General features: G+C 40.2%; 1 protein-coding gene across 1 annotated transcript; it reads left to right on the forward strand.

Annotated features, from left to right (window-relative positions):
* The first annotated feature begins 4,114 nt into the window (after positions 1-4,114).
* On the forward strand, positions 4,115-23,569 carry ghrhra (growth hormone releasing hormone receptor a). The gene is made up of 13 exons (XM_030073971.1): positions 4,115-4,201; positions 5,105-5,213; positions 10,421-10,528; positions 14,088-14,188; positions 14,461-14,558; positions 15,097-15,229; positions 16,953-17,106; positions 18,001-18,061; positions 18,244-18,313; positions 18,545-18,639; positions 21,496-21,625; positions 22,225-22,266; positions 23,417-23,569. The coding sequence occupies exons 1-13, from the start codon at positions 4,115-4,117 to the stop codon at positions 23,567-23,569; spliced, it is 1,341 nt and encodes a 446-aa protein (XP_029929831.1).
* Positions 23,570-25,325: the final 1,756 nt, after the last annotated feature.

Below are 25,325 nucleotides of genomic sequence, written 5' to 3' on the forward strand. Positions count from 1 at the left end.
TGTCACAAAATATCTTAAAATATCTCCATTCTCCATCTCCAAATGTGAGGTTTCAAAGAGGAGTTGGCTTTGAGCCCATGAGGACACTACATGTCCTCTGTGCCTTAAATCCAGTGCCTTACCCGCTCAGCCATCCTGGGTATTTAAGGCAGCACTGACACTCACTTTCAGCTCGCTTTAGCTTTCAAGTCAGATTGAAAAGGTTGGTGAAAGCTATATTTACAGAGTTCAAAAGTGCTATGTAGCACTGAACACTCTCGAGAGTTCAGGCTATTGATGAAGTATTCCTTTTGAGAGGGTCTGGTCTGTGTGGCAGAAAGGCAAGGCCATGACACCACTGATTTGCAAGACATCCGCCTCTGACCTTTCATGTTCTCAAGTTTAAAAAGGACAGTTCCTGTACTCAGCATTATGTGAACTGACAGAGAAGTAACTCTCCAAAGAGTGTGGGAGGCTGACAAGGTGAGGGCTAGAGAAGCAGCCCGTTTGACTTCCCGGACCAGCGTGCTAACTTTAAGTGCTGAAAATGAGTAGCACTTTACTTCTTTGACAGATAGTTTGAACTTAAAGCAAGTCACGTAACGCCTTGTAACTCCTGGGGCTATGAGAGGAGTGTGGCTGCGCTGGGATGTTCAGATAAGAGCAGAACATTTGCCATACAGTCAGAGAGCACGATATGAATGTTTGCGATGTGAGAGTAACACAAAGCTTTGCCACATTAATTTCACCCCATGAAGAATGACTCATTTTATTTGCAGTTTGCTGGAACGTGGGGGAGACCAGGGACAGCTGTAACACCTTTTGCGATGAAATCAAAAACAATTTACACTGGATAGCCAGTTTGCCATATTGTAGACTTAAATGTGTCAGCTACTGAAACAATGTATTTAAGTGGCTTTATGAAATATATACAGGTTCCAAAATAGATTTAAATGCAGTCACTCCACTGGTACAAATATCCCAGTGTACAGGGATCTAACTGAGCGTGTGCAGAGTGAGTATAATCACTCTGGCTTGTTTCTGATTGAAAGAGTTCAAGGTGATACAACCGTCCCATGTTACGATTGTACCTGGTCTCCCCTAAGTACCAACTACACTGAATTCTTGGTTCCTTCCTACTGAATATACTGTATATTCCTACCAATTACACATATAGAAGTTATGTTGGGTTCCTGTGCGGCTCAGTGGATAAAAATGGTTATGGTTTTGCTTTCCAGTGGTCACATACTGAATAGTTGTTATGGCATGGATTATCTTAAATAATTATCTAATATAAAGCCGATTGGCCTGTGAGTCATCAAATGCACTATCAGCATCTACAGAACACGCTCTTTATTGATGATTTCCTGTAGAACAAGAGTCTCCAATCATGTGCCACTGATGGCGGAGGGAATGCTAATTTTAATTGAGGAGAGGAGCTGCCTGCTGGAGACCACATGTGTAGAGTCTGAATGAAGACTCAGCCCTCCACGGCATCGTTCAAGACCACTGCTGCAGATTGTGTTCTTCTCTGTTGTGATTGGACTTCACGTGGAAAAATGGGCTACTGATTGCTCTGCTTTATTTTGCAGCTATAACAGAATCCAACCCATTCGCAACACTTACCAGATGTGAAATTTAAGGAACCTTGTAATTATGCATTCCTTGCTTTTGGTGTGAAGTGTTAACTTCTGGACCAGAAGTTCTTAAGTTTTAAGCAGTCACAAATCATGGTTATGAGCAAAACAGCTTTAAACACAAAGAGAGCACCCATTCAGTAGTTAGGGATATTGCTGATAAAATATAGTGTCAAACTAATATGATTTTTTAAAATTATACCTGCTTGGCTCTCTAAGGATTAAAATCAAGGCAAAGTACACAGTAGCAATTAATATCTAAGAGACAACAGGAGAAATCTTCATGTTTGACTTTGGTAAGAGAAAAAGGTGGTGAATTATGGTCAAAATGGCTCACGCAAATTACTTCATTTCACAACAGAATGACATGTCAATACCAGCTGACTAATCATTATCAATCACTGGAGTCACATGCCCCATGCTTTCCCTAAGCTCAATAATTTTGGCTGACACGTTAATCCAGATCAGGTTATGGTGAATGAGCATGTAGGAATGGTAGGTTGCTTTTATAGAGATCTTGGATCTAACCTGTGAACTTTCTATGATGAGCGAACCACTAGTCGACTTTACTGGTACCTCTTAGGCGACTTCACGTCACACAACACCCTTCATTTTGATAAAACAGCTTAGCAAAATTAAAAAAACAGTAACCAAACAAGCAATGGCTTAAACAGCAAATACATTATGTTAGAATAATATGAACAGATGTCAGTGGCACATTGCAAACCTTTTGTTACCCTTTGTTTGGGCATGAGTCATAGTGTGTTAAGATTAGATAAATACCAGGTTTCAATCATCTCTGTGCTACAGAGATGATTGAAACCTGATTCCCTGTTCCACAATTATTATTTTTTAATCTTTATTTAATCAGGTACATGTTTGCCTTAGATGTAATTGTGGCATAAAATGACACATTACCAGCTGAGTAACTCCAATGGTGTAATTGGAGGTTAAAATGTTTCTTGGGTGCAGCAGCTGAAGGGAGGAGGGTTGTTAAGCTCCTGCATTCCTTTTCAGCAATGTCCTGTTCTACATTCACATCTGGAAACTGCCTGGTATGACTACAACTGCCAACTATTCACTATAAAACCACTCCAAGTATGTAGAGGGAGGTTGAATGTCTTGCTCATGGACACCTTCATCAGTGGTTCCCAACCCAGTCCTTAAGGTCCAGCTCTACTTTTGCACACCTGATCCAACTAAGAACTAAAAACCTGCAGCATAGGGGGTCCTTGAGGACTGGGTTGGGAACCACTGATCACGGTGGTAACTACCAAGGGAAGGCAAACAATTAATCACTCAATTTCCCTGCCTAAATCCTCCAAGCCATTCAGGGGACTGTAACTGCTCTCCTTATAGTTATAACCCACCTGTCCAACATTTAAGCTGTTGCAACCGCAGCATCTTCAAAAATGTAATTATTGACAGCCAGATCAACCCCTTACACAAATTAAAGGAAATCATCCTTCCCTAACATACCATCTAAAGCACCACTGACCGTGCAGAGCTGGTTGAAAATCTTTGTGCAAGAAACCATAATAATGGGTGTTGAACTGGTTGAAAATTATTGATTGCTAAGCCCTACAGAAATATATTCCCTGTAAAGAGTAAGTTATTCTTTCCTTGTGCAGAACTGACCATATTAATAAAATAGCCATTACCTTCACTCCATGGCTATTATAGCTTTTTGTAGGCTTACATATTGTTACATGTGTATCAGTCTCCCTGAAGGACTGATTTTTGAGAGGGAGGATGGTTAAAAGTTCACAACAAGCTGAAATGATATCTTCTCTCTCCTCACTCTAATTGCTCCTGTCTAAACAACACAACAAAAAACCTTACATCATTGTTCCATGGTCACATGAATATTAGAAAAGGTCTTATGGTCCTTGTGCCTTTGGTTATTTAACCATTTAGGCGTGCTTTATTTATTGGAAACTCTGGATAAATATCTAAAATGTTTACTGGAATCCACAGTGGGTGCAAAAGGGCTCCAAAGCTAAATCAGCACCATGGACAGTTTCCCTTGGGTTACATGTTAGAGCTGCTTAAATGATGGCATACAATAGTATTATTATTATCACCTTTTCATCAACCAGTGCAGCTGTAACAGTGAATGATGTAAATCCTGGCCTGGCCTATATGGAAATAAAGGTTTTATTTGGGAAATCCTCCACCATTCATCCACCATTCAGGCACACAGATTCAAAATAGGTGGCTCGCCTTTCTCTGAATGGAAATACTTATTCATTCACCTGCTTTGGCTCTACTCAGCGAGAGAGAGAGAGAGAGAGAGAGAGAGAGAGAGAGAGAGAGAGAGAGAGAGAGAGAGAGAGAGAGAGAGAGAGAGAGAGAGAGACTCCTGCAAGTTTGCAGCTCGCAGTGAGATTGGGGCTTCATTTTTTTCAGGTCGGATCGTCTTTAAAAGGCGCAGAGGAACAAAAAGCCTGGATTTGCTCTTCTGTCATCCGAAGTGGGATATAAAGAAAGATATAAAAATGGAACTGTACTGCAGGGGACTGCCAGGACGAAACTACAAATGTATACTCCTCATTTTTTACCTGAATCTGTGGAGCAAACCAATCGTGAGTGTCATTTTGGCTTAGTTTACTCTTAAGTCATTTCTGATGAATTTCTTACTGTAAAGTGTTGAAAAATAGCCTCCTATTTGGGCCATCGTATTATTTTTTTTTTTTAGATCTAGGTCCGTCCGTTGCATGGATTTGAAGTGCGCAGTAATGCACAATGAAAAAGTTGGTGCCTCTGCTGTTCCATTTAACAAACCAATATGCTGATTTTGAAATAATCTACTGCCTAATGACATTTTATTGCAAGCTATTACCATCTCTCTGTCTCTGTCTTCCCCAGTCTGTTTCGAGCACACACTTGGGCTGCTTGTGCAGAATCAGAGAGTACATGTCCTCATTAAGCCGCACACCCTAATTAGTGCTTATCCTAACTCATATACCCTCACCATGCATGCGGTCTCAATCAAAGGCGAGATCAGCTGGGAAAGAGATGCGTCAAAAATTCATAAAATGTTCTGAGCGGTCCAGATGTTGCTTTTCCATCGACCTTTGAAGTTGATTTTGTCTCGATGATAGAGACTGACTTTGATTCTGATTCGAAATTATAACAAGCGCTGGATTCAGAAATCAGCAAACCCACAGGCATTCATCTGGGGATCTTAAAATTTCCGGGGCTTCCCCGACTACTGGAAATGTAGTTCTGATAGTTTTATGGCTACCTTACGGGAATGTGAAAGAGGCAAATGTCTAACATGCAAACAGTGCAGCTCTTTCCCTGAAAAATACTTCTAGACGTCTGGAAATAAATGTTTATTCCACCAGAACTGATGTTTTAATATATGCAGATAGCCACTCAATTTGTAACCCAGCATCCCTGCATTTTGCATCCATTCTGACAGAGGGCATGTATCTCTGCTGCATGTGTTTGCTTCAGATAACTAAGTTGTCTCATATTTTCAGGCAGAAGCAATTCATCCAGACTGCGCCATCATTTCGCAGCACCTGAGGTCTCTGGAGATTTGTAGCCTGATTAGGACGAGAGAGGCAGAAAACCAGACCGGCCACACCGGTAGGTCCATATGAGATGCTTTGCGTCCCCTGGGCTAGTTATCCAAAGTTTTAGGGTTAAAGTAAATATATACACATACAGAGAGAGACACACATACACCCACACACACTAAAATAAGACCATAATTGGGGAAAATCCTGATTTACTTGCAGCAGAGGAGAAAGGGGAGAGGTTTTTAATAGGCCTAGATGGAAATGTAGGCTAAACTTAAAAAAGGAGAAGAGTGTGGAGAGAGGCTGGGGGCTAAATCACTGGGGCAAAAAAAAAAAAAAAAAAAAAAAAAAGTGATGAAAATTATAGGCAAAACTGAAGACTTCAATCATTCAGAGAAATTGGATTTAATGTAGTAAACATGTTTCTGTAGGATTTCACGGCTAAAACATATCCTGCTTTGTAGCTTTAGTCGAATCATGGTAGCTATGAATGCTGTGTGAATGCCATGAATGGATTTTGCTTTAAAGGACAGTGGAAAGCGTGCTAATAATGCCATCACTTTACTATGAGAGAGCATGGTGGCATGTTTTCTTCCCCAGCATAACTCCAGGAGGAGAATGGCACTGGAAATGGCAGCATGCAGCAGCGGTGTGAAGCATTATATTAAGATTCTCTGACCGTGTGTCTTCTCAGCAGCGATGACCCCGATCATGGCACTGTTGTGGCAGAACTCACACTGAGGTGCAAGTTGTCCTTCTTGGACATTAGTATGCCTAAAACTAATGAAATGACAACAGATTTTAGGAAGACTTATACAATCATCTGTCCTGTGGTGTGTAATGATCAGGCTGTTGACTTTGTGCGGCAATACAAATAGCTTTGTATTGTCATTGATGACCTTGTAGCTTCAGGTGGCTGCTGTGTGTAGAAAGGTGCATCAGTGCATGTGCTGTTATCACAAGCTTTGAAGGTTTAATGTTGACAACAGCTTCATGTTTTATTCTTGTTTTACTGAATCTGTCCTCGTGTTCTCCTTTGTCAGCTGGCATGGGTCACTTAACCTCAAAGACAGAACAGATTGCAGGGTATAGTCAAAGTGTGCACCAAAATTGGAGGCACGACCTTGAATGACTTCACTCATCTGTACAAGGTGAGGGCTTTGAAGAAGGCCCAGTCAGTCACTCAAGTTGCCTCTGTCTGGCTGCAAATACAATCTGCCAACATGCAAGACCAAAGAACACATTTGTCCTGACTGCCATTGGCCTTTTAAGTAACTCAATGTGATTTTTCTGTTGCATTTATTGTCCACTTATTATTGCTTGTCTGACGGTTGTGTGGTTACTGCTGAATCCACAACAAATTGGCACTCAGGGATAATAAAGATTTCCTTGATCCTTGATCATTGATCCTTGATCCTAGCCTCCTGCGTGATGAGAGACAGGAGAGGAGAGAGAAAGATGGCACAGCACAGCATGAGCCTGGATCTGAACACACACACTGGCCTCGACATCAGAACGAGCATTTACTTTTAAAAACTGGCCTGTAAATGCAGCTATTAAAAAGATAGTACAACACACTCAATGTAGGCAAGATATTTTGCAAAATGTGTACAGTTAGTTCACAATAATTTCAATATCCAACACATACATACACACATAGATCACCTAACATGCTGATACACACTGACATTTTGCCACTCCTCCTTGGCAGGTTCACCTGCTTGTCCTTCGTCTCTGAGTGATTCACTTCATTAGATACTAATGAACTTGGTGTCCCCTAGAGGGCTATGGTGAATGTCTCCCTAATGGGCTGTGTCACCAATACTACTCATCCCCACTTCATCACAAACTGCCCCAGAATGAGAAAAGTCTGGCAGCGCCCCTCAGTGAGAGTAATGAACTTTCACATTTTTGAGACTAATTTGATCTTAATTACCCTTGATGACTTCCAACACTGAACCAACACAATACTTTGGCACAAAGTTCAGATCTGCTGCTCATTACACAGATAAATGTCTGCTGTTACATTTCACTGTCGGTGTATGTGTGTTTATACTTTTGTAGGCATGATGCCGACTGTGCAGGAGACATATGGTCATGCAGAGTTGGAAAGTCACACAGAAAAAAGTTTTACTTTTCTGAAATAATGCAAGAGATCATGGTCATTAGTGCCTAACTTTGTGGTAGGGCCCCAGAGCTCATGCTGCTCACCCTGTCAAGACTGAAAATCTGAATGTGGAGTAGCTTATACTTTATGTGAAAATATTTGAAGATATTTTAAATTGGCAAACTACCAGCTTCAGTGCAAAAATAACAGCATTGGTATTTGCATTCAAATGCAAACTCCTCCCTTAAGTATCACTTTAATGGTGGAGTCAGTGACTCTGGAGGAAGATTGTTGATATCTGAAGTCAGTCAAAGTCAGCAATTATCACGGTCCACAAGCTGTCCATTCTGTGTGTGTGCTAAAAAAAAAAAAAAAAAATCTGGGGTTCACACACAACCCTGATTCTGTAAATGGCAAAAGGAAGGAAGGATCAGGGGAGACGGGGGAACCGAGGCAGTGCAAGTGAGAGGGACTGCAAATCTGGTTTTTGATTTCAACAATCTTTCTCTAGAATCACAGACTCTACCTGTAAATCATTCTTGTCTGTAAATGAGGGCATCCAGATCTTCCAGTGATGCTGTGGAGTGATAAACTACTTGTTTATCAGAATAATTCCAAAAGTTATTGTCCTAAACGAGGTGATACTCTCTGGGTAAGGTGTATAGCTCCCTTGAGTACTGCCTACTAATAAAGGTCCAAGAATAGAGCCTTGCTGAAAAACCGAGATGGTAGAAACGAATCATCAGCCTGAAACGATTAATAGTGAGACACATCAGGGAATATGGCACTATGATTCATCCCAGCCAAAAGTTCAAGATTTCCCATGTGATTAAGCCCAAACACAAAGATGTCAGTCCTAGTGTAGGTATTTCCACATTTCATGGTTTTCTTCAGAGAGAGAAGCAATCATTTTTCTTTTGTTGTGTGAATGAATGAGCACAAAAGTCTCATTGAACACACACTGCATAATGGTGCATCTTTCTTTAGCTGCTCTAATCTCAAGAGCTAAAAATGAAATCCTTTAGAATCAGAACAGCACAACATCTTTAATGCATTCTTCTTCTTCTTCTTCTTCTTCTTCTTCTTCTTCTTCTTCTTCTTCTTCTTCTTCTTCTTCTTCTTCTTCTCAAAGGTGTTTCATCATTTGAATGACTCAAATCCAAAGATCTAAATTTGAGTATGTAAGAGTGGGAATTCCCATGTGGGAATATTGTACCAGCATGAGTCATTTACACTTCCAACACACAATCTAATCTGTCACAGCAATCCACCCAACACTTAAGTAAACAATCTGGATGTACTCATGAGCTTGTGCTGTTCAGATGCAGTGGAAAGAACCTACATTAAATATACAATCCAAATAATGGAGGATTTCATTAATTTATTCATTCACTCACATACTTACTGTCAGCCACTCATCCATAGCTATGATCCACAGTGGGTCCTTCAACTAGCCTCCTCTGTCTTTTACTAATGTATGTAATGTAACGTGTGGTTCGAAATTTATGTAAGTACTGACAACTCAGCATGGCAAACTGTGGGAAAACCCCTAAATTGTCTGGACTAAAGTGGTTGCCAAGTCTTTATGCAGATTTAATACTTTTGTTTTACAGTGGTCAAGTGTTGAAAAGGGATTAGATTGATTTTGAACTTGGGACCATTAGTGAAAGTGTGCTTAAAGCACATTTTAGAGCTATCAGGGTAGTGCATGTGTTTATGACACCCCTAAGACCACTCACCCATCTTGCTGAGAGGACACTGTGAGGTCATGAGCAACCCAGAAGGACATCTGCCCCAAATGAATCCCCAGATTCAGGCTCAGTGAAGGGGACTGCATTCTCTAGAGAAACCAGCTTGACACCAACAGAGAAGATGTTGATGTTTCCACTGAATCATTGTCGCAAAAACCGACGGTTTTTCTCCTGAAAAACACCACACCCCTGCCCTGATATCATGTCAGTGTATTGAACTGGAACTGACATCATTTTCACTGAGAAACCCCAACAGACACAAGAGGTTGGCTTTCAAAGAATTTCAGAAACATGGGAGAAGGATTAAGTAATGCATTGGACATGATGAATATGTGCAAATGGAATAAGGCCGTGAGAGAGACTGGATATTCCTCTGGACAGATTGCGGCCCCTAAGTCACTGTCAATGTCGTAGATTATTATTATGGATGGGCTCAAAGGAGGCACAGTGCAACCCACAGAACACAACTCACACAACATCTGCTGTGTGCACAGCGATCAATATATTCTTTTTTTTTTTTTTTAATGACAACTTGACAAACAAGGTACAGTGTGCCACTGTAATAGCTGATAAACATAAAAAAAAATCATATCAAACCAGGAAAGTTTGACAACTTTGAAGGAACTTTGAGATAGTACAAACATCTATTCCATCTATTCTATCCATTGTCCTGTCCATACCATATTTTGATCACACCAAAGCTCCCCTTTGCCAGCCAGTGCATAGTATTGATGTGTACTTTGGAATAAATTAATGACAGCCTTTGCTCAAAATTCAGCAATGTCCTGCTGAGAGAGGAAATCTTAATTTGTTTGACATGCAGACAAACTATTTTGAACAGAAATGGCTGCTCTATTCATAGGTGGATTTCATCTAAACCTTGACCAGAGCAGTCACCACACATTGTGCTCATTTAACACCATAATTAATTTTAGACCATCTTGACTTGCACTGTCTGTCTCCTTGAACATGACTAGTTGACAGGTGAGAGACTTGTCTCAGGATTTATATGTGGCACATTGTGGATTTAAGACAGGAGATGGAACGCTCTGGCAGGTGTGGCGGTGATGACTGTCTTTGCAACCACTTCCACACCGTGTGTTTACAGCGGGAGACACACCCATAACTGATATCCCATCCACAGTCTGGGCCCTGGCTAACCCAGGAGAGTTAAATGATGTCTCTGTTTGTCTTGGCGCCATGCTGTGCTGTGTTTTCTGGAGAGATGTGTGTGACAGCTTGGGCCCTGCAGGCTGAACTAATCAGTCAGATGTACAGTAAAGGTGATAATGATGACATAAGAACATTAAATGGATACATTGATATTTGGACAGCTGAACCAAATTGACTGATTGATTGTCTGGCTGATGATTGACCCCCACCTACCTGCTGTACCTGTGTTGTTTGTTTTGACAGGCTGTAAAACAGAGTGGGATGAGATACGGTGTTGGCTGAGAGCTGAAGTGGGCCAGGTGGTCAACGTATCCTGTTCTGAGGTCTTCCAGCACTTCTCCAGCAATCAAGGTTGGTTTCCATTTCAGGCTATGTGAGCGAACACATTTGATTCCCATCTATTTATACACCAAAACACAGTTACAATGAGCTGCACAAAAATTTGTGAGGATTTGGGTACCCGCTTTTGTTTTTTTTGCAGCACTATGAGAGTTTACAGGCTTCACTCACCGAGGAAGACAAGGATGAGTCATAAAAGAGGCAGGAGGATCCCTCTCCACCCCCCCCCTTCACCCTACATCCATTTGTCTCTCTCCCTCTTCATGTTCTCTATATAAAAAAAAAACACAACTTAATCTGATATCTTGGTCATCATTGGACATTACCTGTTATTATCACATGAATATGTATTGTCACGGACATCTGCAATCATTTTAAAAGGATTAGATTCCGTGGAGTTTGTAACAGGTGTACCTGTTAGTGTGCAAGGGGTGAATATGTGGTATTAAAATGACGTTATTTTTTGTCTTATGTTTTATACTCTTTGAATTTGCACTTACACATTGGCAAAAATGTCTTTGTAAGCAACAGAAAAACAAAACATAGTCAACATGTTGCAAAATACAGAATATCAATTATAGACGTCCCTTTGTCTGTTGCGCTTGTGCTTGTGCTCCACCCAGAAGAATAAATATTTGGATAATCCACATGGCACTAATGCTGGAGAGAATCACAGTTGTGGAGGGACATCAATAATAAGCACCACTGGTATGAATTATTCACGTATCTTTGTTGGCAAGAACATATGTGCTCTGGGAGATTTCTGGATTTCTGGCAGCGTACTTTGTTGATTGCTGATGTAAAATCCTTTGGCAAGGCTTCGTAACGTCATCAGCTGTCATTCTTTTGGGCACTGGTTGCATTGCAGGATTTGCCTTCACAGGAAACGTGCTGGTGTCATCAAATGACACACATATTTTGATTTAAAGGCACATATTCAAAACACCCTTATATTAGAGTATGACCAGTAAATACCTTGTAATCAATGATAACCATTTACTGAGCAGAAGTTTCATATAATTTTCTGTGCTTTGGCAATTTGAATTAACTTCCTTGTATCTTGTGAATATCTCAGTGACCAAAAGCACTTATGTAATATCCTTTGGGAAACAGCCACTTCAGAACAAACATTTACACTTTGATATATGTTACTTGGCTCATTAACAAATAGATTTTACTGTGTCTGACAAGTCCCATAGTAATTTTCATTAATCATTAATCATCATATATTTACATCTCAGTTTATGGGACGGCCTGTTAGAATAACCCAGTTACATAATGTGCTCCAAATAAGTAGAATACAGTGTGTTTAGAACAGAAATGGTCCACAGAGCAAGTATGAGTGTGTGTCCATGCACATACATAAGTTTGTGTTTGATTGTTTAGTCCTTTGAAACTGTACTGTATCTGCATAGCAAGGGTTGAGCACAGATGAATGCATTTCAAATTTGTTGTGTTAGTGATTATCTAGAGGTCAGCTGGCCCCAGTGGACTGTATTTATTCAAGTGTCAGTGATCTGACAGTGAAGCCGTGGACAAAATAGGAGAGATAAGCACTTAAGTTATTCCCAGTCCAGAATACCTGCTTTTTCTTATCGTCTGTTACAGCTGCCAGCCATGCGAGTCTCAATATCTGGAGGAGTAGTGTGAAATGCACTGCCGTTCTGTGCAGTAGACCCAAAAACGTAGTCATCTTTTCATAGCTAGCAGTAAGGATTTACTGAACCATCCATCCATCCATCCATCCATCCATCCATCCATTTTCTTGCCACTTCACTCATTCACTCTTTCAAACCTTTATTTAAGCCTCAAAAATCATTGAGGTTTCCCTCTTTTGTGATGATGTCGAGATACAGAGAAATGCGTAAAATTCAATCAAAAGAGAACAATTGCACTCTGAGGTGAAGCGGATTGAGATCATAGTCTTGAATTGTCCGGGGCTAGTGACAATCTTGAGGACGTGCTGGAGATAATTCCACGCCTTTGGTTCAAGGCATGGAATTTTCATTGGCAGGTTCCTCCAGCTTTTCCTGGAGGATTTCCAAGTTCTCCCGGGTCCTGCCGGGACATGGAGTTCCTCTAATGAGTCCTGGCTTTGCACCAGGGTCTCCTCCCAGTCAATCATGCTCAATTAACCTCCAAAGGTAGAGTCAGTTCAGCCACCCTGTAGAGAACGCTAATTTTGATCAATATTCAGAACTCATGATCATGGGGAATGGATTCTCATTTCAAGTGCCTTGGTGTAGACTTTGCCAGGGAGGCTAAGCAGCACCCCAGTACTTAGATCACACCCCCCCATCCCATTTCAAACGATGGGGTCACCATCCCTGTTTGCAGATTCAAAGGCACACATGTTGTAATCGCATGAGGGTGGATTGTTTGTGCCCGATTATCTCTGTGGTTAGTATAATGTGCTTTCTTCTGTAGTCTGATGGAACCTGAATTTCAGGTCACCCACACAGATCACAGTCTCTTTTCAACAACAGGGGCTGTGCAGATGGCTGCACTTGGCCTCTACTGGTTCATGTTTGCCCAGCTCAAAGGGAATAGAGAAAACCCACTGCCATGAATCGCTGTGTGTCTATGTTAAAATATGCAGCTAATGCCAGCATGCTTTATCTGCGGCATACACATTTAGGCACACACACTTGCTCATACTCACATACACACGCACACACACACACGAATACACACACACACATAGCAGGGACAAACCCAGCTGACAGCTCCCTCTCCTCACGCATTGTTTCCAAATGGATGTGGACCAGCAGTAAATGTCAATACAGACTTGGACAAAGACATGAAAAAAACAAAAAATATTTGCTCTGCTGAAAGCATAAAACACAGATGCACAGACATGCTCCAATATCAAAAATAGCAGCACAGTAAATCAGAGGTTGCCAGTTCTAATTTTCAGCAGTGCAGCAGTGTCAACTTTCAAGAACAGTGCCGCTGTGTAATATAGAAAATGACAAATCTCCCGATGCGATAAAAAGGAGAGGTGACAGTTAAGGTGACAGCTGTAAGAACAGGGAAAACTTCTTTGAGTACTATTTCCTTTTTAACTTGTAATTATTCTGAAGATCCACCATTCACAAAAGAACTTACTGAAATGAGGGAGTAAAAAATTTTGCAAACAAAGATTAATGCATGTTGGTAATAGGAGTCAAGGGTTTATGCCACAGTGTATCCAGCATAACAGAAGAAAAACAGATTGATTAATATTAAGTACACTATTATCAACATTAATTAGTTTTGATGGTCGCTGGCCATGCTGCCTTGTGCATTAAAACCCATCAGCAGAGGACTTGTTTCCATGTTAACATGTTAATTTTATGGTAATGTGCAACATTTGAAGTAAATGCATAGACAGAACAGCATTCAAGTATGAGTGAAAACTCACAGTAAAGATGAGTGCAAAATGAGTAACAAGACAATTTAAAAATGGCTTTACATACTTATGAAAACATTCATTATAATCCATTCATTTTGGGTAGGAAAGGCTTTTAAAAACATTGTTAAAACCTTCAAACTGAATAAATTTCACTGTTAATGTCCACCCGCACCCCAGGGTATGTTTACAGGAACTGCACAGTTGATGGCTGGACTGAAATGTACCCCCCTTACGAAGACGCCTGTGTTTTTAATGATGACACTGAGCCCGAATCTGAGGTAGACGTTTAATCTCATGTTGTCGTGCCAATTAGTAACACATATTTATCTGACTTCCTCTCTCTCTTTCTCTCGCTTTTTGTGTCTCTCTCTGATGTTGTAATATTATATGATTTCATTTGATTCCTTGTAATTTTAGACTTATTTGTGTGTTTAGCGCAGGACAACTGACATTTGCATTACTTTTGTTCTCTCTCTCTCTCTCTCTCTCTCTCTCTCTCTTACTCTGTCTCTCTCTCTTACTCTGTCTCTCTGTCTGTTTCTCTCTCCAGACTAGTTATCTGTCCACATTCAGACAGGTTTACACTGTGGGCTATGCCACCTCTCTCATCTCTCTTATCACGGCCATAGTGGTGTTTACAGCCTTCAGGTAAGACCTGGACACTGTGTGTTGCTACAGATCATAAAGATACGAATAGAAAGGGCTATAAAAGGGAAATCTCATCCGGTTATGATACAAATCATATATTCTAAGTGCAATTATGAACAATTGAACCATTACAAATACCGGTTTATGATAAACCTTACATGCTTGAATTTGAACTTGATTTTTTTTTTTTTTTCATATTACAACAATACAACAGTACAACAATGTCACAGCCATATTCTGTATCTGCTGGATGCAACACTTCATTGAACCTCTATGACACTTATATTGAGTGAAATATTCTTATTATCATTAATGGCTGTATCATTATTTCAAACAGAACATATCTGGGTGTCTTGTGCATATAAAGGTCCATGCAGCAATGATGTTAATCATCAGAAGGCATTCATTTGTCACTGTATTACAAGCAAGTCAATCAGTATGTGTTAATTTTGTGATGTTTGATGTATGATGTCGTATAGCATGTGCGTATGTGAGTCTCTTCCTGTACATTTCTCTCCGCTTCTCTGCCACCCTTTAGAAAGTTCCGCTGCACCAGGAACTACATCCACATCAACCTGTTCTCCTCCTTCGTCCTGAGGGCCAGCGCTGTCTTCATCAAAGACACGGTGCTGTTTGCTGATGAGACTCTGGACCACTGCTCCATGTCCACGGTGAGCACTCGCAGTGTTTTGATTTCATGTCTGCTTGGTATCATGTGGTTGTGGCTATATGGTATCTGTCTCAGTCTGCTGAGGTAGTGCCACAGGTAGAAAAAACACCAAATAATGCTACTAACAAAATCATCATCAAAACATTTTTTAAACGCTAAGATATATCCTTAATTAACAATTTACAAAAAATTAGCAAGGAGGTCTGCTCTCTTGATGCTGCAGAGGTATCTATGAGGTAAACTGAGTGCATTTCAGTCGGATCGAGTGCTTGAAATGTTTTGGTTTTATCCCAGATTTTTGAGATGATTTCCCCAAAGCCTGACAACGAGGTTACAACTAAGCGGGGGTGGCATGACTCATAAAACCATTTTATTCTGCTGAAAATACACTGATTATTATTCTAATACTTTTTTTTTATTGCAGTGGTATTTTTAGGGCAATTCCAGTCTCTAGGCCAGTAGTTGTGGTGTAGGACAAGGTTGTAAATTTCTACCTTTAACTTTTTAAACAAAATTCATATTCATTTATTGCAATTAATTCTTGCCTTTGTGAAGGTCAGTTTCACTCCATATAAAAATGTTTCAAAAGCTTAGACCGGACATATTCAAAAGGTAGGCCTATTTAAGGACCTGCACAAACACTGCATGTTTTTGATCCAGGGTGGTTTAGAAAGTATCATGATGACACGTATGTGCAACAGAAGACATATGCTCGGTGAAGTGTATTGACTATGCCTTTGATGTATAGGCTGGAGAAAATAAAAGCAGAATGAAAAGTGCAGTATCATCTCCCCATCCCATCATGTGTGAATTAAAAAGCTCTCCGTGTTTTCTCATTGGATTTGACACGTTTCCACGGTGAGCGTCATCGTCTCAAAACCATTAACACAGCCACTGAAACATGCTTTCATTTTGCCAAACAGCCCAACTCAAAGTGAAAAGCTCCATTTCTTTGAAATCATATTTTTATGGAAACAAATGTTGACATCAAAACTGCACAAGCCATCTTTTGAAGACATATTCATTAATATTCGCACCGGTGCTGATGATGAAACTTGTTTATTGTGCCGGATGTGCATGTTCTTGTCTTGAACTCTTGAATTATTATGCTTGCACATGTGTACGAGTTTTTCTATAATATGATTTCATGGATTTATATCCATAATTTGTGGAAAAAATGTAAGCAAAATGCCTGTTCATCAAACATTTGGAAATACTAAAGCTTGTATTATATTTCACATATCATTTCACATCTAAGTGATTTGACAATTATGGTGATGTCATATCTGATATTTTACAAACATGTTTATTATTATTATGTTTTTTCTGACATTATCACGTGTGATAGATTTAAGACTCATAGAAACTGATGAATGTGATCAAATTCAAGCTGCTTAAAAAACTAACAGTCACTTAATTCAGTATCAGCCTTTTTAAATTTGTGTGAAAGTGATAAAAATGTATAATTAGGCCATATACTAGAGTTTAGACATGAAATGAAATGTTTTGAGATTATGAACCTAACTTTGGAGAAATGTGTAAAACCAAGAGAGAAAAACTGATGAGTCATCTGAGGGCCTGTCAGCCATACTGCCCCATCCAAACTTTATGAATCAAACAAACAAACTTTTATACTGGAAGGACACATCCAGTATTGATTATGTCCTCAGTCCTCATGGCTGTGTGTGACACACTGAAGACTTGTGTTGCTGTCTCCTCTCCAGGTGGCATGTAAGTCGGCCGTAGCTTTCTTCCAGTTCAGCATCCTGGCCAATTACTTCTGGCTGCTGGTGGAGGGCATGTACCTGCAGACTCTGCTGGCCCTCACCTTCGTCTCTCAGAGGAAATACTTCTGGTGGTACATCCTGATTGGCTGGGGTGAGTTGGGTTTCAGGACATAAAGCCTATGGCAGGTTCATTCTCTTACTGTACATTTTTTTTGGCCCCAAGAATGTAAACAATGTAGAAATAATTTAAAATAACTAATCCTTCCAAATAAATACCATAAAAACCAAATAAATAGTTGTTTAAATCTATGTTTTTTTTTCTTTAGAATGACCAAGTAATTACAAAATTTATGTTACAGTATGTTTTTTTTTTTTTAATTTAATAAGTGTTGTGATTGTAATAAGACATTTACAGTATACTCTCATTTTTGATTAAAAAAAGATTTTATATTTGTTACAATATTAGAGAATAAGAGTTAAGTTAAGAGTTAATTTGCAAAAACATATCTGCAGTTGTATTAATTTATATTACTTAAAAGTAAATGAATAAAAAATGATAAAAGCGACTCTTGCAGCAAAAAATTTGGATTCAGGGAGCATGTTATATAAAATCAATCCTCCCCTCAAATGAGCTCTACATTTCTATAAAATATGTGTTGTTTCTAAATGAATTAGGGAAACTTATACTGTATTTGTGGCTTAAGGGTTAAAATGGATTGTCTGACAATAAGATACTCTAAATTATATGAAATGACTGACGCCCTCATACAAAGGCTTATTTGGTGCACATCCATCCTACTTAAGTGATTGGAGAGTGATTTGTGTTGTCCTCTGCTTGGTCCCGTGTCTTTGTGTCTCAGTGTGTACTCACAGTTTGTCTGTGTGAGCTGTGGGTCTTTTCGTTGCTGGGACACGTCACCAGCGTGTCACGTCAACAAGAACAACTGCTTTACATTCATTTGACTTGACAAGTAAAGTGATTCTGAATGATTAATACCTGCTGCTACACAGAGCATAAATAATAACTTCTGATTTGACGTTGTAGGGCTCCCGTCGACCGTTCTCATACTGTGGGTTTTGGCCAGATACTTCTACGACAACAGAGGGTACGACCTACAACATGTTACATGACAACCAGTGGCTTGTCACCATTTCACTGCGACAGCACAACGTTAAATGCTCCACTTCAAACAGTAATGGTTGAGACCTCCATCCAGTGGTTGCATGTCAGTCTTTGCTGTTGTCTAACTTTAATGCTGAGATGAATTCTGTCTGACTTTTATTGCAGTTGCTGGGATGACACAGACAATGTTGGTATATGGTGGATTATTAAAGGACCCATAACAGCCTCGCTGCTGGTGAGTGGAGCCCCGAGGGGAAATAACTCCGCCTTGACTCATTATCCTACTCCTTTTATTCAGATACATCTTGCACTTTAATAAATATTAAAAACTTTGTTAAGGCAGGACTAAGCGGGAGAAATGGCTGAGCCGGCATTTAAACTTTGGTGTTTCTCGCGTTTTCGATGTTTGTGTGCTTGCGTGTGATTGCATGCTTTTGTTGTTTGTGTGCGCATCTGCCCCTCCCAGGTCAACATCGTTATCTTCATCAATGTGATCCGGATTCTGGTTCAGAAGCTCAAGTCTCCCGCCATGAGTGGGAACAATGACACTGGGCATTTTATGTAAGTCATGACTCAAGAGACAATGGCTTTCATTTTCCAAACACAACGAAACACTCAGGACCACTTTCAGTTCACTTAGTTCAATGCCTTTTTTATTGAAATATTGAAACATTAGGAGTTTTAATATCTGTATTTGTTTATTAAGAGCTGAGGATGACTGAGAATGAATAATCTAGCTAGCAAATAAATTACAGTTTCTGAGAAGGGGTTTAATAATGTGATACTCAGTTGATCCCTATAGGGAAGTTCCTGGAGTGTTTACAGACATAAATGGTGACACCAGGTCCCCCAGGTCAGTGGTTCTCAACCTTGGGTCCTGGGGGCCCAAGGGGTCCTTGAGGGGGTTCCAGTGGGTTCCTAGAAAAATGGGGAATATTTTAATTTCACAATTATTCATTAACCAGAGGTTAGTCCAGTGAGAGAATGTATATGAATGACTATTCAGTTCATAAGTTTCCCACTCTTAACCCACTCTTCACTGTTAATCTGCCAATCTACAGGGCAGAAAGATATGAAATAACCAAATTTTATCAGATGGGGATCTCTGACACTACATCTTATCAAATATGGAGTTTGGGGGGCCCAAAATGTTGAGAACCACTGATCTAGGTGAAGGGATGATCTCTCTCACTGTGGGGCCAGCCTGTTGCTCCAGTGAGTTTGAATTAAAGGTTAACTGACTCCAGGCCCGAGCACAATCCTGAGCTATTTCAAATGGTATCAAACTGTCAAAAAAGATCAAACTGAAAGTGAGCTGACCAAACGCAGAGCTCTTTCCTGTCATTTAAGAGGAGAGAAAAAAATGCACATATGGGAATACGGAAGTCCTGATTTACCTGTATGATTTTTCTAGTGCAAGCAGGGCTTGGCTGGTGTAGATTCCACCTTAAGTGAATTAATTTGAGAATGAGAGCACATATAAATAGCGCTCGGTCCCAAAAATAGATGTTTCCTCCACTGTGGCACAACAGGATTGTTCCCCATTCCAGTGACTGTTTTGCACGTCCGAATGCTTCATCTCAGTCTCACCGACTGCAATCAGATTCAGACGGATCATGTGATGCTCACACAAAGGCAGGACTTGTTTGAAATCCCAGGTGTGACAAAAGAGGAACATAATCCTATTACATCCTTGAAAATGCAATTAGATGTTTTTGTTTATTTGGTTGTTGTTGTTTTTTAGAATTTGATCCTTCAGTCATATCTCACTTGCGACTGTAATTTACAGTTTTTTTCAGGTCATTATGATTTTCTCAGGTATTTTGATTACTCACAGTGCTCAAATGACATCCCATGTTTATGTGCTGCCCTGCACCTGCATTTGTGCGATACTAAAGGCAGTCAAAGCGACATGATGGAGAGCCAGACTCAGATGCAAGCGTCGAATTTGATAAATACATCCATGATAGCAACATGCATGTTTCTGTTGGAGTTTGATCAGTTGCTGTTTGATGACCTGACGTAACAAAGACAACAATGTCTGATCCTGAATAAAGATTATAACATGATCATATTGCATCAATATGTGGCCTGCTAGATTACATTACAGTACCCATGGCTGAACTCGTGGCATAACTGAGGAAAGCGCAGCTACAGAGAAATGGTAACTAGCTACAGGCTGTGATGAGTTGCAGTTGTGATCTAATGTTGTTTGAAGGAGTCTAATGCATGTTAGATCATAAGAGCTGAGGGTTGGAAGGATACAGTACAGTGCTAGAGGATATTGTTGGGCTATAACATGATAGTGATAGTGGCCCGTGATGTTCAGGACCGTCGGTTTGACCATGAATTGGGCTGTTTTTCTGTCCCTCTGTTGGTCAAAAGTGATACTGATGATGTAATTTCAAAACACTGGTGTGATTTTGGTGAAACTTTGAATGATAATGCATCTTGACACTGAGATCCTGTGCCTCTAAAAGCATCACAGTGCTTAATGTAATGGGGCAATATAATTAAAGGTCAGCATTTACATGGGGGACACCATTGGTCCACTTTATGATGCATCTTGGCTCTGTGTGCTGGTGTTAAAAATTATACTAAGGGGCTTCATATTTTGTCATATAAGAGGCCCTAATATCTACACTTTCACTGTCACACGTGCATGTATGCATACAAATCAGTCAGATTGGTCTAATGGAGGTTTACAGAAGTTCTGAGAGGAATAGTGGGAAATAAATAAATAAAATAACAAAAGAAAGAAATTTGCAGCCAATTCCAAAGTTTATCTTGGATTTACAAAGTTGTTTGAATGAGATAAATCAACTTCCCATTATATTTTTTCACCCTGCCTTTCACGTTTTCAATAGAAGTGCCATACTTAAAGGTCCAAATTTTAAACTGAAGCATAATATATCAGATACCATTAGTGCTATTTAGATGAAAACGAAGGGATGGGACATTTTGGCACTGTGGTCTGATTTAGAAAAAAAAAAAAATTGCACTGATTAGCCGGAGGGTTTGCTATAGTCAAAAGGTCAAAATTTCTGACAGGCCCTAACTCCTCCACCATGACTCTGATCGACACAAAACTTGCTTCATAAATCCAGCAGTCCTTATAAATTACACTGATTTGCCTGATGGGGATGCTGTGATCAAAGGTCAAAATTTCAAAGCCATAGCTGCTCCACCACTGGCCCCGATTTTGATTAAACCTGAAGGGCTGATGCGCTTTGATACTGATTGGCTCAAGAGATGCATGATTTGCAGGGGACGACATGTTTCCTCCTCAATATTTATTTCATTCATACGTCTAATATTTCCTAATATTTGTTTTTTCTTCTTTGCATCTTGTTTCCCTTCATCCCGTGACTCTCTGTCTTCGTGCCTGCATGCCGCCTCCCTCTCTGTCACCCTCAGGAGGCTGGCTAAATCCACCCTGTTCCTCATCCCCCTGTTTGGGATGCACTACACTGTGTTTGCCTTCCTGCCGGAGAACACCGGAGTGGCAGCCAGGCTCTACATCGAGCTGGGACTGGGATCCTTTCAGGTACAGGCAGAAAAATAGAGCCCGATTCACAAACTGGTCTTTTGGATTTTCACTCATAGCTTCTCAAATAAGCCTTACCTTAAAAACAATTGTGTTGGCTGACTAAACTGGTAACTTTAATTTTATGAAAAAGCAAAGACAGAGTTTTTTACTTTTTGGCTAAAGGCCTAATAAGTGCAGGCTGGGTAAAGCTTGCTAGCTTTGTGTCATGGGACTTGAGATGTGCACCAAATAAACTGATGAGCTTAAAATGTAAGATACAGTAAGTACAATTATTAACCTACTTAGTTTTCCATCATGTGTTTTTAAGGAAAACCTTGTCATCTCAACAATTTTGTTATTTTACAGTTTAAAAAAAAAAGTAGAAGTAAAGAATCCTACTTATTAATCAGTTTGTGCTCAGGCAGTGAAGCAGAGAAGCTGAAAATAAATGCTTCGAAAACTATTAAAAATATTTTGATGAGTATATGCTTTTCTTTAGTCATTTTCTAAGACTGAAGTTACCAAAAACAGCACGTAAGAGGATAATGTATTTGGTGTTTAGAAGAGAGGACGTGGTAATCAAACCTCTCACAAGAACAAAACGTCTTGTGTTGCAGGGTTTCGTGGTGGCGCTGCTGTACTGCTTCATGAACGGAGAGGTAGGTGTTACGTGTGCAGCAGATTACACCTCACAAAAGTCACTCTTGCCTTTTCCTCTGGACTTCATTCTAACATCACTTACTGCTACAATAGTTCATTCATTATCAGTGCAGTCACAACACTGAGCTATGAAGCTGAGCGCATAAAAAGTATATAAGTACATAGAAGTTCAGCTGGCATCGACTTTTTTTCATGCTCTGGTGAAGTGTAAACCAAAATTGGAGTAGGGAGAGGATAGAGTAGTAACATTTACTTTTTTATAATTTACTGTTGTCTAACAAGACTGATTATATGCCTAGTAAATATTAGAAAGACAAATCATCCACCTGCTACACAGCTAAGAGTTAAGTATGGTTTGCCAGACTGTTTTACAGCTTGTGTAGCCTGTACCCTGAATGCACCACAAACCACAAATAAACTGAGGTTATTTGGCACCACCTACTGAAATTTATACTGCATTTGACTGTGGAATGTGTGAGGTCAGATGCCGACTATTTGATATACACGCATTTGAGCTACAAAAGGTGGGAAGATGTGAATGCTTCCTAATGCTAAAAAGAGCTAAAACTGACATCAGACAATGTGAAAATTTTAAATCAACTGCTGTTTTGGTATCGTTGAATGATCAAACGACACGCAGAGACTCAACTAGTTCCGTTTTTTTAAAGCATACTTTTTTGTGGTTGATGTTGTGGGCAGCCATGTTTCTACAATGTTAGTTGTGAAATAAGGGTTGAGAAGTTTAACCCAATTTCCCAACCAGGAATTCTGACTTGACGCCCTGTTTCATTTGAGTTTTCCATCTCCGAAGACTGGAATCAGGAAGCATTAAGTCAAGCAATATGTATATTTTTGTCTTGGAGGCAACTCTACCTCCAAGTAGTGTTTGTATGGCTAAAAATCTAATCTGGATTAAGACACTGACATCAAAAGTAGGAAGCTATTTGTATTTTGTGTTGAGCAGTTTTGTTATTAGTGCGATATCCTCTAATCCCAACTCCAAATTTGCATCCTACAAATTACTTTCACCAACAGTTTTAGTAGCCTCACTAGAATTTGATGTCATTGAGTTTCGTCACTTTCTTCCCTGTGTGTATGCGCGTGTGTCTATGTGCACGTGTGTGTTTACCCGCATGCCTGTGTCAGCAGGTCCAGACAGAGCTGCGGCGGTGGCTGTGGAGGTGTCACACCCAGAACCACCTCGCCCCGTCCAAGAGGAGCATCACCGTCACTCAGATCACAGTTGTGGCACGTGGAGGGCAGCAGAGGCCTCTTTCCACCAGCAACTTCTCCTCCGTCTGATTTTGGAGAGCATCAAGTGACAGGAAGGTTGTGGTAATAGTGCGAGGACGTGGTGAGAATGTCAAGCGAAATGCAGCCATGACAGCTTGACAGGCTGCTGATATTATTCCAGCACAAACTTTGGTGGGTGACTGAGGAAATGTGAGAATGTCAGGATGCAATGCGTCAGTGTCAGCAGCAGCCGTGACTACAGTGAAGGAAGGTTTATGACACGTCTGATTTTAATAATAATGCATTCCCCTCTCATATTATGGCTGCTGGCCAAAAAGTAGAGTTATGCTGGTGGTTGGTTTGGAAGAATGCAGTGGCAACAGTGTGAAAATAGCTTACCACAGTTGGAGTTAGAGTCAGAGCTGGCCCTAACCTCTGTGAGGCTGCTGGTTCACAATTTGAACGCATAATCCTGTTTGGATTCAACAAGGGGGAAATAGTGAGGGATTGCACACAGACAGCTGAGGAAACACTGTGTGTTTGTGAATGGATTAATTATGCCGGCCAGGCTGAACTTGTCTAATTGACCTGTGCTGGATTGCATTGAGCTGGACAGGTTACATAGCCACACATTTGGTTTTTGGGACAGGCCCGGGCCAGATGTGTGCAGGACTGATGTGGGTTAAGGCTGCTCAGGTCATAAAGTCACCGCTATTGTGAGTGTGTTTATGGGTTATTATAGACACATGCTTATTTCCAAAAAATCATCCATTTACATTGGTTACTGAAGTAGTGCCAAATTTACTTCTAGCTTGTATTCTGCTTGTTTTATTATCGCGGGCTGCAGTGGGCAAAGAGTTCGAAGCAAGCTCGAGAGGGACCTGAACAAGTGTATTTCAGTGTGTGTGCCTGTGTATCTTAAGCTGCCATACACTGGTATGTCACACCACAGAAGAGTTTATATTTTGAGGAGCTGTCTGCAGCCTTTGATGAGGCGTCTTTGAAATACAGTATTTGTGAATATTCATAAGTTTTTTTTATCTTCATCTGTCATTTTTTTTCTTCTACCAGATGTGACAAATCCCATGTTTTCTTTTTCTTTTTTTTTTTTTTTTTTGGCACATTTGGTGCACTGGAGGAGAGAAGAAGAGTTTGCTCAAGCCCCCTTCAGGTCAATAAAGGATTTAAAAATACTCAAGTGTGTAGTGATATGCTATAATCTGAACAGTAATTACGTCACCTCTCAGATGAAGAAGTACACATAACAACTTGCTCTAGATAGGAATATCTATTGAAATAACTAATGGGATAAATGAACATATATGTAACCAAGTGGGCCCACTCACTGAGGATTATACACACACACACACACACACACACACACACACACACACCAGTAGGAGAATAAGCAAGGGGTGTCATACGAAAAATACTGGATTTATTTGACAATAGTTACAACCAAAACCAGTGAATATATGGAAATTAAAGAAAACCATGCAGAATACACTGTGGGGGTGCAACTGGACATTAAAGCGGTGAGTATGATGGTTTACTCAACGGACACCACACACCACATGATGAACTTTTATCCAAACAGGGAATGGTTAACACGGGTCTGGAGGTCACACTTCAATATATTTATGAGTGTATGAATTGGGATCAAACTGCAAACAAGGCTGTACCACTCCAAACAGCTTTACACACACAAATAAGGGCATATCAATGCACACTCAAGGTACGGTCACTCTGGGTCCCTCCTGCTCAACCCCCAAGGGACCCACATAAATCCTTTAGGGTCCCTTACAATCAGGGTAAATTCAGATGT

Source organism: Myripristis murdjan, chromosome 17, assembly GCF_902150065.1.
Source record: "Myripristis murdjan chromosome 17, fMyrMur1.1, whole genome shotgun sequence".
Classification (NCBI taxonomy): domain Eukaryota; kingdom Metazoa; phylum Chordata; class Actinopteri; order Holocentriformes; family Holocentridae; genus Myripristis; species Myripristis murdjan.

Excerpts from the sequence above, each read along its gene's own strand:
- ghrhra (XM_030073971.1), top strand. The coding sequence starts at position 4,115 with ATGGAACTGTACTGCAGGGGACTGCCAGGACGAAACTACAAATGTATA. Across the intron at positions 14,559-15,096 it reads GTGGTGTTTACAGCCTTCAG|AAAGTTCCGCTGCACCAGGA; the intron begins GTAAGACCTGGA and ends GCCACCCTTTAG. Across the intron at positions 15,230-16,952 it reads ACCACTGCTCCATGTCCACG|GTGGCATGTAAGTCGGCCGT; the intron begins GTGAGCACTCGC and ends TCTCCTCTCCAG.